Raw genomic sequence first — 14,740 nt, 5'->3', positions numbered from 1 at the left:
CCCAAACTAGAACTGCTAAGAACAGCTGCTCGGTTCGTTACAGTTCTGATCACTGTCAAACGAGTGTTGCATCTGGAATAGAATAGAATAATCTTAATCCAATCTGTTGATATTAATTTTAGGGACATGGACAAAACAATCTCAGTGGTCCTGCTCAGCCATCTGTTTATCCATGTGCTAAATCACTTGAAATGGCCTTGCGCAAAAAAAAAAGAGAGAGGCCAATTTGAATTTATATTAGTAACCTTTTCGTTCAAAATAAAGAAATATCAATATTTTCGAGTGGAATCAAGTTATAAAAATGAGAATATTTATTCACGTATTCTTCATCGAATCTCAAAATCTCTTTGCATAATTATGAACGAAGAATATTTACATGCATCAACATATATTAATTCTTAAAATTGACAGTGAGACAAGTGAGTAAGAGTCAAATTCAAAAGTTAAGAAAAATACGAGCCCTTCATTTGAGCTATATAATAGGGCTCCCGTTTTTTTAGTTAATAGCTCAAATAAGTATATTTGTTTTTACCATATAATGGAAACTTGACTTATTTTTACTGCAATCTTTTCACAATAAAATTATTTTATCTCGTAAATTTAGGATGTAAGGGTTAAGATTTATGGGTTGAGAGGGTTAGATGAGCAAATGAGCAAGTACAAAGAACCCTACATAAGTAATCAATTCTGTTCACATGTGTAATGCAATTTCGTTTGGATTTTTCTTACCACAAATATTCATTTATACATCACCTTACAAATTAAGTGGTCTGTGACAAGTGTTATGAAAACTGCAGTTTAGCCTTAAACATGCTTAATTGGTGTTTACAAGTTTAATCAACAAATCAAGATCTATGCGTATCCCTATTAGTTGACGTAATTCTTAGGTGTTACATTATTTATAATAAATAGATATTTATGTATCCCAAAAGTGAATATTTCTTTTAATAAATCTGAATTTCGATAATGAGAATCGAGCGCGACAAAAGATAAATTGCTACTACTATCATTTAAACTCTTACTAAATAGATATTTATGTATCCCAAAAGTGAATGTTTCTTCTAATAAATCTGAATATCGATAAATGAGAATCGAGCAAGACAAAATATAAACTGTTACTACAGTAGAAACTCTTTAAATTAATACTCTTTAAATTAATAAACTCTCTAAAATAATAAATTTGTCCGGTTCCGACGTGAGCCAATGTAAAAAGTTGAAAAATTCGATAAAATAATAAGATAATAATTTTTCGGAAAATCCCTTTATAGTTTTCAGTTCCAAAAAAATCATAAATTAATAATTCATAGGAACTGAAAAAATATATTACACCTTATTGAAATATGATTCAATAGTTGTCTGTTTTATTTTAAAGTTCAAGCCTATTTGGAGCTCATCTCTAACTTTTCTTATTGCATCCAATAACTAAAGTGTTGTATTTTTTTATTGTATCATAAAGTTGCGAAGAGTATTCAACGCCATAAGAACTTTCTTTCTCGTAGCAGGCTCCATATATACTGTATCATCTTCGTCGTCGTCATCATTTGTATTGTCCTCAATGATAGTACCCACAATATCTTCTAAACTCTAAACCTCAGAACATGCTTCATTTTCACCTTGGTAGTTCATTAGATTGTTGATATCCATCTTATTACGATAGTCACATTGATTGATCATAAATTTCTTGCAACGTCATTGACTGAACGAATACATTGAACACATTCATTAATTTTGTTTACATTAATTATACAGTACAACTTCAAAAGTCATTCTTAATTTTCCATGTTTACTAATTACGTTGAATCCCAAAGTTTGTTGATTCTAAGAGGTATGTACATTATAATTATAATAGGTTAAAAACTCTTTAAATTAATAATTATTAATTTATCGATAAATTAATAACTCTCTAAATTAATAAATTTCTCCGGTCCCGACATTATTAATTTATAGAGTTTTTACTGTACTATCATTTAAACTCTTCCGTCACACTCGTGTTTATGTATAAAATTCATTCCAAATAAATGAGTTAAATTAGGTGAAAATAGTGTTATTTACTTATTTGAAAGACTCGTTTAAAAATATCTAAACGGACTTATACTGTGTTCAAGAATGAAGAAAAAAAATGAAAAATGAGTATTTTTTTTTCTCTAAATCTTTTCAAAAGTGAAAAAAAATCGTGCTAACAAATATTTAAGGATCTTTCATTCAAATTTTTAGAAATTTTTTCTTTTCTAATCTTAAAACAGTTTTCGGAAACAAGTTTAAGAAATTAAAATAAAACTTTCTTTTCTTTTCTTTTCTTTCATACAAATGTTTCGGGAACACAATATTAGTTCTTTTCGAAATAATAATTACAGCTTACATGAAAATTGCAAATGTGAAAAATAGATTATTGACCGGAACAAAATAGGAAAATCATTGATTGAATGATGAAAAGGCTAAAAGGAGGGAGAGGATCATATATAAGCCGTGTGTATCATTTCTTTCCTTGTACATCTTTGCTTGTACACGAGATTCTTCTCATTTTTACCTTTTTAGCCCACTAAAATCACCATATATAGCTCTGTGATTCACTTTGTATATTGTTCTTCAAAAGCTCAAATCTTTATTTACTGGGTCATGTTTTACTGCTCAAAGCTTCAACCTTGATTCAAATTTCTCAACTTTCATTGGTAATTTTTCTATTCTTTAACTGGGTCATTTTTTATTGCTTAAAGTTTCAATCTCGATTCAAATTTCTCAACTTTCATTGGTAATTTTTCTTCTTATTTGTCTATATTAATCATGTGTGTGTTATTCTTTAACTGGGCCATTTTTTACTGCTTCAAGTTTCAATCTTGATTCAAATTTCTCAACTTTCATTGGTAATTTTTCTTCTTATTTGTTTATATTGATCATGTATGTGTTATTCTTTAACTGGGTCATTTTTTACTGCTTAAAGTTTCAATCTTGATGCAAATTTCTTAACTTTCATTGGTAATTTTTCTTCTTATTTGTGTATATTGATCATGTATGTGTTTTTCTTTAACTGGGTCATTTTTTACTGCTTAAAGTTTCAATCTTGATGCAAATTTCTCAACTTTCATTGGTAAATTCTCTTCTTATTTGTGTATATTGATCATGTATGTGTTATTCTTAGCTGGGTCATTTTTTATTGCTTAAAGTTCCAATCTTGATGCAAAGTTCTTAAGTTTCATGGGTATTTTCTTTTCTTTTCTCCGTTGTATATATGAATCATGTATGTATTGTTTTTTTACTGGTCAAAGTTTCAATCTTGATGCAAAGTTCTCAACTTTCATTGGTGATTTCTCTTCTTATCTAGCATTCTGTGTATAAATGTCATGTATGTATTAGTGTTTCAATGATGTTGTAGATAAAGCTATGTTTAATTGGTTAAATGCTTTAAAATTGCGTTCTTGATTTGAATTTTATTTAAAAGATTTTGGGAAATTTAAGCTTGTGTGTTAATTTATATTGTGATTGTTGTGTTTATGCCATTAGTTTAACAGAAAGATTTTTTTAATGTTATTGTGAATTTATGATTTATTAAATATCGAGATTCAATATGAATTCGATGTGTATTAGACTATCAGGTGATCACAAGTGCACAAGTCTCGAGTAAAAATGTCTTCTTGGTTACCCACACACATGACACAAGTTCTTGTTGTCGAATCTAAAATTTAGAATTTAGGATTTAGACTATTGTATAATAGTCATTAATTGGATATTTATTGTTCTGTTTATGTTAAGATAGTTGGAGCGTTGTTTGATTAATTGGTTTATGTTGATTGGCAGGATTTGTCAGCATTGTGGTGATATATGCTGATAAGCGGTGCGAGAATCTGATTTCTGGCACAGGAGGATTAGTAAGCTAAGATGATGGGGGGTTTCGGTTTAGGGGTATTTTCAAAGATGAATAATTTATCTGCCTCTGATCACGCTTCTGTGGTGTCGGTGAACTTGTTTGTTGCACTTCTTTGTGCGTGTATTGTCGTTGGTCACCTGTTGGAGGAGACTCGATGGATTAATGAATCCATTACAGCTCTTGCTATCGTGAGTTTGTCATTTTAGTTGCTGATAAAATGTGTCTGGTTGTTCTGAGTTCTTTGTTGTTTGCTTGTTTTATGTATTGATTCTCTGTTTATTCTTTTTAGGGGCTTTGCACTGGGGTTGTAATTTTATTATCAAGTGGAGGGAAGAATTCACATTTGTTGGTTTTCAGTGAAGATCTTTTCTTTATTTACCTTCTTCCACCTATCATTTTCAATGCTGGGTATGTTGTGTACTCTGCCAATTGTATTATTTACCTGTGGGGAGTGTGTTTAACTTTGCATTGTTGGAATATGATTTGTTTTATTCTTCGCAACTAAATTAATGAAATCTGATTTAGTATCATGCACACGAGCAAAAAGTTTGAATTTATGTCCTAGGCAATCTTAATTCATGCAGATATAATCTGTTGGATGGGTTTTGGTATGTGGTTGGAACCGCCACATCCGGAAAAGAAGGAGATTGCTAGTAAAAGGCATTAAATTGATTTCCAGTTGTCATAATTAACTATCCTAACAGTTAAGTTGTAATCAACTATCATAAATGCAACAACTTGGTTCGTTTAATCCCAGCACCCACCCAAAGAGTCGTGATCTTTGTCTGCCTAAATTGTGTAAGTAAGCCTTGTGTAGGAACCGCAATATCTAAAAGAAAATGGGAGTTCTAGTAGAAGACACGAAATTGACTTCCAAATAAGCCTTAATCAACTATCTTAAATTCAAGATTATTTACTCTTGCCCGACACACCCACACGGGTATGAAATCTATGGTTCACTGTATAGTAGAGTTAGGCCATGTATGCCACAAGTCCATAATCATACTAACATGTTTTTACAGGGGTGGAAAAAAGAAGTCACAAATGCATTGCTGCACCACTGCTGTCTGTTTAATGTTTTTAACACTTCTGCATATTTGAAGAGAGATATAGAGTTGCCTTTTATTAGGTCTTCACAAGGACTAAAAAGAGTTTACCTTGCAATAGTCATGGTAATTTCGATATGTAGAAGCATAGACTGCCAAATGTACTTTGCAACTCATATAGATTAGATCTTCCCTAATATTTCTTGCATAGTTGTTTTACATTTGGATGATATAGAATGCTGCAAGGAAATTTAGCATAACTGTTCTGCAACCCTGCTTATAATTATACTATATGCTGCACAGATGCATATGACTGGGGCAGAGCTTAAGAAAAACCAGGGTTGGCGCATACTGTTTTTACAGATATGTCTTCGTCCATTCCAATATCAGTTGCGCCAATCCTGAAAAGATCCCTGCTCACAGTTTCCTACATGTCTTCTTTTATTCTGGCTATATTACGAGGACTGGTATTTTTTTATTATCGTGTAGTTTATATAGTCTTTGTTGTTATTAGCTCTGAAATTTTAAATGAACACCGAGTATTTCTTTGCTTTATGTAAAAAGTAACTACTAAACTACTGAGTTGTTAATTTTACATCTAGTTAAGAGCTCTCACAGTTTGCATACTAATAATTAAAGCTAGCATTATGTTGATGATTATAGTAGTCAAGTACTAATTCTTCTCCCTCTGAACATATATCTATCAGGTTCCAGGTGAAAAAGAAACAATTTTTCCGCAACTTTTTGACCATCACTCTTTTTGGTGCTGTTGGTACTCTGATTTCTTTCAGCATCATATCGTTGGGTATGTAACTGTTTCCAAACAATCTCTCCTCCCTTTGCCTCAAATATTATGTCAAGGATCCAATATATAATGGAAAGAAAATCTAGTGTTCCGGTTACCCTGCGTAGCAAACCGTAGGCCAACCTTATCCATTCACTTTTATTGACTATATAGTTACTTACATTTTGTATACAAAATGAATATTAAAAACTCTTTTAGCAAATTAAGCAACAATAGAGCATGCAGCAGAAAGCAACACTTGTTAAAATTTTTAACGATAACTTAGTTTTTGTACTTGCATCATTTTTCTTGACCAAAATATATATATATATATATAGGGTAGCACTCCATGGAGTACCTCTTATGTAGAGAATCATGGAGAACCATTATTTAAAAAATATATAATTTATTTTATTTTTCATCATATATAGTTAAAAATTTTAATTATCAAGTTAAAAATCGAAGTTACACAATTTTTTATTTAAAAAATCATTGAAAAAGTTTAAATTGGTTCTATAGCAGAATCACAGTAGAATCACACTTATTAAAAATTATTCTACTGTAGAATCAAATTTAAAATCAAGTAATTTCATCAAATTTTAATTGTTAAATTTTTTATTATATTTATATTCTAGATTAGCATCGAATTTTATATTTTTAAAATAAAAAATTACAATTTATGATGAGATTTTATGATAAAAACAATGGTTCTCCACGGTTCTCCATATAAGATGGTTCTCCACGGAGTAAAGGCCTATATATATATACACACACGTGTGTGTATTAATTAAAGAAGGATCAAGCTTGCAATCATTTCATATTTCAAGCCTTTTTGCATTAGCTTTATACTCTCATAGTCGAGATTTTGATACCTATATGATGCAGGCACTGTGAGGACTTGATTTGTTTTGAATGCTTATTCTGTTGATTATAAATTACTTGAATCAAGTTCACTATGCAGGATACAAATCTAAATACATATGGAAACATAGTATTAAATTTGACATTCTCTTGTTCTAGGTGCTATGAACATCTTCAAGAAGATGAATATCGGTTCTCTTGAGATAGGAGATTTTCTTGGTAAGATAATTGTCTGTTGACATTACAATATAATTGTACTTCTGCTCAAATAATGTACCTAATTCTATTTGTTATTATCCAGCAATTGGTGCAATCTTCTCTGCGACAGATTCTGTTTGTACATTGCAGGTATACAAGGCTTCTGAGCCTGTAGTCATTCTGGAGTTCAATAACTTTCTACTCTCTAATACTCTTTCTAATGCCACAGGTGCTAAATCAGGACGAGACACCCTTACTGTATAGTCTAGTCTTCGGGGAAGGTGTTGTAAATGATGCTACATCGGTAGTCCTTTTCAATGCCGTCCAGAACTTTGACTTGTCTCATATCGACGCAGTCACGGCTTTGCAGCTGATCGGAAATTTTATATATTTATTTATCTCAAGCACTTTTCTTGGAGTTTTTGTGAGTTCTTGTCGCTATCTCTGAGTGTCTACATCCATACCTGAGTGTTAATTTCATAAGCTTCTGGTAAAATATTTTGGTACGTGACATTTTGATTTTATATTCTTCAGGCTGGCTTGCTGAGTGCATTCATCATTAAAAAGCTCTACTTTGGGCGGTAAGTTAATCCCCCCCCCAAAAAAAATTTGCAGTACTTGTGCCATGTGACTAAATTTCTGGTTATTGTGCTTGACATGTGATTATGCAACTAATCAACTAATTAATTATTTGTTTTATATGTTTTCAGGCACTCTACTGATAGAGAGGTTGCTATTATGATTCTCATGGCCTACCTTTCTTACATGCTGGCCGAGGTAAGATTTTAAGTATTCAGTTGACCATGAAAAATACTTGTACAGTACTTTTTGACATTACGCTGATCTATAATTTGTACTGCAGTTGCTTGAACTAAGTGCTATCCTTACAGTGTTCTTCTGTGGAATTGTGATGTCTCATTATACTTGGCATAATGTCACTGAAAGTTCAAGAGTCACTACGAAGTATGTAATAGTAGTTTCCATCACCTGCTGTTGGCATATATTCCTAGCTACACTAGCTCTCTTAATAACAATATGATACAAGTATATCATGTCGTCGTCACTGATGGTTTCTCCACTACTTCAGGCATACTTTTGCGACCATGTCATTTATTGCAGAGATATTTATCTTTCTTTATGTTGGTATGGATGCCTTGGATATTGAGAAGTGGAGATATGTAAGCGACAGGTATGGAGTTCTTAAATTTTTTGTGCTTGAGACGTATCAAACCATGGTCAGTTTATATGGATGATTGTTGTAACTTTGGTTTCCTTTTACTCAGCCCTGGAACATCAATTGGGGTGAGCTCTATTTTGTTGGGATTGATTTTAGTAGGCAGAGCAGCTTTTGTTTTCCCCTTGTCATTCTTATCCAACTTGACCAAGAAGTCTCACGAAAACAAAATTGAGCTAAAACAGCAAGTATGAATATATTTAATCTTCGTGATTGACTGATAAGCTGATTGGCAAGTTAGGTAAATAAACACATTTTTTTTATTTTTTTTAGGTTACAATTTGGTGGGCCGGTCTAATGCGCGGTGCTGTTTCAATGGCCCTTGCTTACAATCAGGCATGTGTTTTTTTTTTAAATTTAGGTTAAAAGATATGGTAACCTTATGGATGAATTTAAGGCTCTTTAAGTCCACTCGATTGTCTGTGTGGCTATGGGCTATAGGAGCGGATTGTGCAAGAAGTCTATATGGCATTTACTAAATTGAGCTGCTATTTTTATCATGCAGTTTACAAGAGGTGGTCACACTCAGCTGCGGGAGAATGCAATAATGATCACCAGTACAATCACTGTAGTTCTTTTCAGCACAGTAGTAAGACATCCTATCTTGCACTTTTAAGTATGACTGGCCTATTCTTTGTTAGATGGCCATAAGAGTAGAAGGGAAAAAACTGTTGCATTTGGTTGGTTTGAATGAGGTTGGACAGGACTTGGGAGTAGATAAAGGATATTAGAGGTGAAAGGGGATGATAAAACTAATAGTGGGCGAGTAGAAGTGATGATAGGGAGGTGGAAAATTTGTTGAAAACTGTGTAAAATGTGAAGTAGGAGATTGTGATGATAGAACTCATTTGAAGCGGAACGAACGAGGTTTTGGATTAGCAGTTTTAAATCAAAAAGAATCGTGTACCACTCACTTCCATTCCATTAAACCTGTGCCAAGCACAACGTAATTCTGATTTGGCATAATTACTCATTATTTTCATTTAAGGGACGGGATGAATAATGAAGCTGTTAATATTGTGAACTCTATTTCGAATCTATTATCTTACTGGTCCTTTTTATTAAATATAGATGTCCCACAAATGTTAAACCAAATACGTTGAGAACTTAACTGTATAGAAAGAGCTGGTCTGGTACATGATCTGCATTCCATTCTATTAAGAGTAAGGCCTGGGGAGTGATACATTTTTAAAATTAGTAATGACTTGTGATTTGTGCTGGGATTGATGTTGCAGGTATTTGGATTGCTCACCAAACCTCTAATAAACCACTTGCTGCCTTCCCACAAACACTTGAGCAGAATGATTTCATCAGAACCCGTGACTCCTAATTCTTTCTTTGCACCTCTTCTTACAAATGGACAAGATTCAGAAGCTGATCTAAGCTCAACCATACTCCGTCCACCAAGCTTAAGGATGATTCTGACTGCACCCTCTCGCTCTGTCCACCATTATTGGAGAAAATTTGACAATGCATTCATGCGACCCGTTTTTGGTGGACGAGGTTTTGTACCCTTCGTTCCTGGATCTCCAACTGAACAAGATGGTCCTCAATGGCAATGAGAAACGGTTAGTTGACTATACAAAGCAGCTCTTTTGCTGTTTGGTTTTGCATTACAGTATGGCCTTTTTAGTTTGAGATATGTCCGCGGGTGGTGATGTTATATTGCACAAATGAGTAAAATCGCCAACTATATACAGTGTGTTACTCTATATATCAGAATTCTCATGTTCTGCTGTTATTGCGACTCTTCTACAGTCCGTAAATATTTCTTTCCATTCATTTGCCAATTAAGAATCCTTCAGGGTATTCTCGGTCAATCGTCTCATCAACAGACAGAACGTACGCAATAAGAAATATGCGCCTTCTTCCTTGACAGGTGACATTTATCATTTGGTTAGACAGAAAATAGAGCAGTAGTAGTACGCATTCAGCATTTGTATATTTTACGATTTGCATTGTAAAATACTAAATACTGGATTGCCCTCAACATTTGGATTGTAATTTTGTAGTGTATTTAGTAGTATTTAAAGTTTTATTCAATCATCAGCAGAAACTGCCTCCGGCCTTTAAAGTGTTCAATAAAAATGTGCTTGCTATCTCAACATGTCCATGTCCCATGATTTTTGGCTCTGAACATGTCCCTGTGTAGTGTTTTTTGGGTTATTTGAGTTTTTGTGATCAAATGGACCAAACTTTGATAATAAATTACATATATAATATAGTAATCTAGTAAGAAAAAAATATAAAAATGATATGAATAGAAAGCATATGTTACCTACTTTATGATGTATTTTTAGATATTTGAAATTAAAAAAAAAAAGGTATTATGTAATTTGTAGAGCTAAAATTCGTATTGTTTCGTATATTTTCGTGTCCCGTAACTTTACTTGTAATTAAAGTTTGGTCTTTTTTTTTGCTAAATAAAGTGTGGTCAATTTGATCATAAAAAATCTAATAAGTTAAGAATTATGTCATGAAGAAAGTATTAATCAAAAAATTTACATTATTTTTTCAAGTTAATCAAGGGATTTTTAATGATTTTATCTGGTATAAAGCCCCAACCCCTTAATTTTTTATCGTAGGTAAGCCGCAGCCGCTACCCTTCGAGTACAAACTAGTTTAATCCTATGGACTTACGTAATAGTCATTTTCATAATTTTCATTCAATAAAACTCATTTTTTTAGGTGTTTATGTGTTTCTGATGTTGAAGTGCTTGTTTTGTCACTTATTTTGGAATATTTTGTTATGTTTTTGCTTAATTATGATCCAATTTATTTGGTGTTGGATCCGCTGAGAACAATTTTATTGATGTTTTTGGTGATCTTTAAAGCGTGCATGGAATATGTGACAATGGTAATTATTGCAATAACTCATGTTTCACAACTAAATATTGTTCATACTTCGAGATTTTACACTTTCTGCATATTTATAACTGATATCCGACATGTAAATAGTTACGCTGCCTTCGGCATGTTTATAGCTGTTATCCGTCATGTAGATAACTGGGGTGCCACTTCTCTGATCGCAGTTTATACGATTGGTGATTCTGAATACTGAACTAATAATAATCTTTTATCTGATATGGTCAGTGTTCTAAAAAATCCCCGATTAAATTGATTAATCACCGATTAATCATTTCCGACCGATTCAATTTTTGAAATCCGATTATTTCTTTAGAAATTTCCTTTGTTGGAGTATATATAATTATTCATTAAAATTAAATTACTATATTAATTTGAATTTGAATAATTATAGAAATTATGAAAGAATAAATATATATTTGTTAAAAAATAACTAATATAACCATAATGATATATTAAATACTCCCTATGTCTTTTTCATTTCTTTACACTTTTTTTTTTGGATATTCAATTCATTTATTTACATTTTAAAACTTACCAAAAATAGTCAATGAGACCCCTTATTTCCCCACTTTTTCTTCTACTTTTACCCCAATATCTATCTTTTATACATTAAAAATCAATGGGTCCCGTCACTTCACCCAATCTTCTTTCTATTTTTCACTACTTTATACATTTTTCTTAATCTCCGTGTTCAATTATTTTGATAACAAATCAAAAGAACATATTATAATACATCCTATTTTTACTCTGATAATCCTTCCGATTAATCCCCGATTTATAATTAATTCCAAACCGGTAGATCAACCGATCTTCACCGATTCTCGATTTTGACAACAGTGAATATGGTTAATTGTGATGTTATTGTTTTCACGAATTTTGGTGCAATTTGGATTATTTGGTATGTTTTCGATTTTTTTTTATCGTCGATTTTGTTTTTAGTTTTAAGAATTTTTAAAATATGTGTGTTAATTATTTTTATTATATTATTTATTTTTGAGCCCCGTTGTATCGGCAGTTGGGACCCAACTGTATTATGTTCCAATTAATAAAAATTGCTCTTTGTTTGTGAAAAAAATATATATTGTACCATATTAATATCATTTATTCATTTCAAAATTCAAATTAGTGTAAATACGAACATGAATATAAGTGAAAAAATAAAATATTTAATTTCGAATTCGAAAATAAATGCACCTAATAACCACCAACTCCGTGGCAGACAATCCAAAATCGATATAACCTATGTGACGCAAAGCAGCCCAACTTCTGTAGGTAGCAAGAGAGTTCCCAGTCTAACTTATCTCTAACATTCACTTCTTTGTGTCTTTGAGCTCTCCGCCCACACTTTATACATACATTATACTATAATTTACATACATTCTCTCTCTGTTTTACTATCAATATCAATGGCTTCAGTCACAGCTTCTTCCATCTCCTTCACTTCTCTCTCTTTCTCTCTCAACCAAAACAAGGTTTGCATCTCTCTCTCTCTCTCTCTCTCTCTCTCTCTCGCTCCCTCTCCCTCCCCCCCCCCTCTCTCTCTCCTCTCTCTCCTCTCTCTCTCTCCCTCTCTCTCTCTCTCCTCTCTCCCTCCCTCTCTCTCTCTCTCTCTCTCTCTCTCTCTCTCTCTCTCTCTCTCTCTCTCTCTTCTCTCCCTCTCTCCCCCCTCTCTCTCTGTTTATGAGTTGCATTTCGTTTTTTAATTGTTATCTTCCATTTGTGGTTTTAAATTTTGATGGGCTTTGTTTGAATTTTGTTGGATGCCTCTGATAAATTAGTTTAGTTATCTATTTGTTTGATTTGCAGAATTGTTTATGTTCATTTGATTTAATGTATCAGGTGTATCATTGTGTTGTTTATCGATTTTATTAAGCTATTGATTCGTTGAATACTTTGAATGAAATGATGATTCTGTTTGAGTGAAGTTAAATGATGGGTGGTTTTGAATTGATTTGTATAATTGTCATTTTAAACTTTTGAAAAGATTTCATAGAAGTTATGATTAATAAACTTATTGAGTGATTGCACAGAAGCAGAATGCCTGCAAGCAACAAGTTGGGCAATTTTATCCGAAAATCTTTTAAAAAAGGATTGGATGAGAGATTTTTTTTTAAATGAAAATAGTTGAGATGGTTTTGTGTTGATCTGTTATGTTGTAGAAGTTTATGTTATAAAATTTTATGAAGAATGAATGTGAATCAAATAATGATTTAAATTATTAATTAATCAGTCATTCAGCAGTTTATGTTTTCCTTTGGGGTTTTATTTGTAGTGGTTTTACTGACCTTATATTGTTTAATGGTGCAGGGATTTGCTAAGAATTCAGTTTCACTCTCCATCAATGGAAAATCATTCCCTTCGCTTAGGTTGAAGTCAGCATCACGTCGCTTCAGGGTGTCATGCGCTGTATGTTTCTTAGTTCTGCTTTCTAGTTTTTTGGTTTACGTACCATTTTTTGTTGGATGTTGCATAAAGAATAGTACCTTTTACTTTCAAATGCACTATATAGTCTTGCATATGTGAAATTATCGCTTGTTTCTTGGAACTAACATGGCATATAGACTATAATTTTAAATACAACTGATGAATTGACTTCTACTGAAAGTTGTGTGGGAGCATTCTAACAGCTAGCTTGTTCCCCCGCAATGATTAAGGTCATGCTGATTATATTATGAAAGTTATCAGGAAACACAACTACTTCGCATTTCTTCTTGGTATCTATGCTACTTATATTTTCTCATTTCCTTTGTGCAGGCCAAGCCCGAGACGGTGGATAAGGTATGTGAAATTGTGAGGAAGCAACTAGCAATAGAACCTACTGTTGCAGTCAGCGGAGACTCAAAGTTTGCAGCCCTTGGAGCTGATTCTCTTGACACAGTATATATTTCTAACTTTTAGCTGTTCTCATGCATTACATCGATCTTCAAATGTTTCAACGTAATGATACTTTTTCACTGCTAAATGGTAATGTACACCACTTCTGCTTACAGGTTGAAATTGTGATGGGACTGGAAGAGGAATTTGGAATCAGTGTGGAGGAAGAGAGTGCCCAAACAATTGCCACCGTGCAGGATGCAGCAGATTTGATTGAGAATCTTGTCGAGAAGAAGAGTAGTGCCTAAAGAATCTGGGAACATTCTGCAAAAATAGGTGTATGAAAGAGAGTTAATATTCCGAGCATGCAATGTAGCTATTACAAGATCTTTACCTTTAATCTTCGTTGTCACCGTGACAAAGAACTTTGTGCCATCTCCTGTTTTGTAATGTTTTATTTTGCATTCTCAGACTTCTAGTTGAAGCTTATTCAGAAATCATGGCTTGGTCTTGAAATTTTGGAGTTTTTGCCTTCATGATTTATTTTTCTTGTTGCTGTTTTTTTGGTTGAAAAAACAAAATACCCACCATTTGGGGGCAAATGCCCAAAATGCAGTTTGGCGGGATATTCTGCCCAAAATATCCACTAAATACGCATATGTGAGATGCGTGTATAACTTTTTAAAATTCTATGAACAACAGACATGCGTGTTCCTATTTTATTTTACTTGAGTACGCATCTTTATGATGCTTATTCTTTCAAATTCAAAAGGGAACATATAACCAATCAACATTTTGGGCAGCTTGAAGCTGGAAAATAGTGTATTTCGAGCATTTTTTCGTTTTTTTTTTCGGGGATGAACACATAGGATATTCCGTAGGGGGTGCAAAGGATAGAAGTCTAGACCAAGAGGTCTTGGTTGTGGTGTGAGTTTAATATATGAGTGAATTGAAATGTGATGGTAATTTAGTTTGTATATTGCATCAGTTAGCTGCAAGAGCCTGCATCTTAGAATTGAACTAGCGACTTTATTTTTTTATTGAACTATTAAATGGAGTTTTGTCAAATTAAT

The 14,740-nt window shown here is 32.7% G+C and overlaps 2 protein-coding genes across 5 annotated transcripts; both read left to right on the top strand.

Moving 5' to 3' along the window:
- Positions 1-2,445: 2,445 nt before the first annotated feature.
- On the top strand, positions 2,446-10,090 carry LOC141677664 (sodium/hydrogen exchanger 1-like). Of its 4 annotated transcripts, none has more exons than XM_074483677.1 (15): positions 2,446-2,669; positions 3,793-4,050; positions 4,152-4,270; positions 5,616-5,713; positions 6,713-6,772; positions 6,855-6,901; positions 6,981-7,175; positions 7,286-7,332; positions 7,462-7,528; positions 7,614-7,714; positions 7,839-7,940; positions 8,035-8,173; positions 8,259-8,321; positions 8,491-8,574; positions 9,221-10,090. In XM_074483677.1, exons 2-15 carry the CDS (start codon positions 3,874-3,876, stop codon positions 9,545-9,547), a joined length of 1,626 nt encoding a protein of 541 aa, XP_074339778.1. In that variant the 5' UTR covers positions 2,446-2,669; positions 3,793-3,873; the 3' UTR covers positions 9,548-10,090. The 4 variants fall into 4 exon arrangements, with proteins under 4 accessions (XP_074339778.1, XP_074339787.1, XP_074339795.1 ...); XM_074483686.1 differs by lacking the exon at positions 2,446-2,669 and adding an exon at positions 2,762-2,861; XM_074483694.1 differs by lacking the exon at positions 2,446-2,669 and adding an exon at positions 2,998-3,085.
- Positions 10,091-12,095: 2,005 nt separating this feature from the next.
- On the top strand, positions 12,096-14,183 carry LOC141677677 (acyl carrier protein 1, chloroplastic-like). The gene is made up of 4 exons (XM_074483709.1): positions 12,096-12,325; positions 13,161-13,259; positions 13,608-13,730; positions 13,844-14,183. The coding sequence occupies exons 1-4, from the start codon at positions 12,260-12,262 to the stop codon at positions 13,973-13,975; spliced, it is 420 nt and encodes a 139-aa protein (XP_074339810.1). The 5' UTR covers positions 12,096-12,259; the 3' UTR covers positions 13,976-14,183.
- Positions 14,184-14,740: the final 557 nt, after the last annotated feature.

This window comes from Apium graveolens, chromosome 1 (genome assembly GCF_009905375.1).
Source record: "Apium graveolens cultivar Ventura chromosome 1, ASM990537v1, whole genome shotgun sequence".
Lineage (NCBI taxonomy): Eukaryota > Viridiplantae > Streptophyta > Magnoliopsida > Apiales > Apiaceae > Apium > Apium graveolens.
This window is presented reverse-complemented; position numbering and strand designations above follow the sequence as displayed.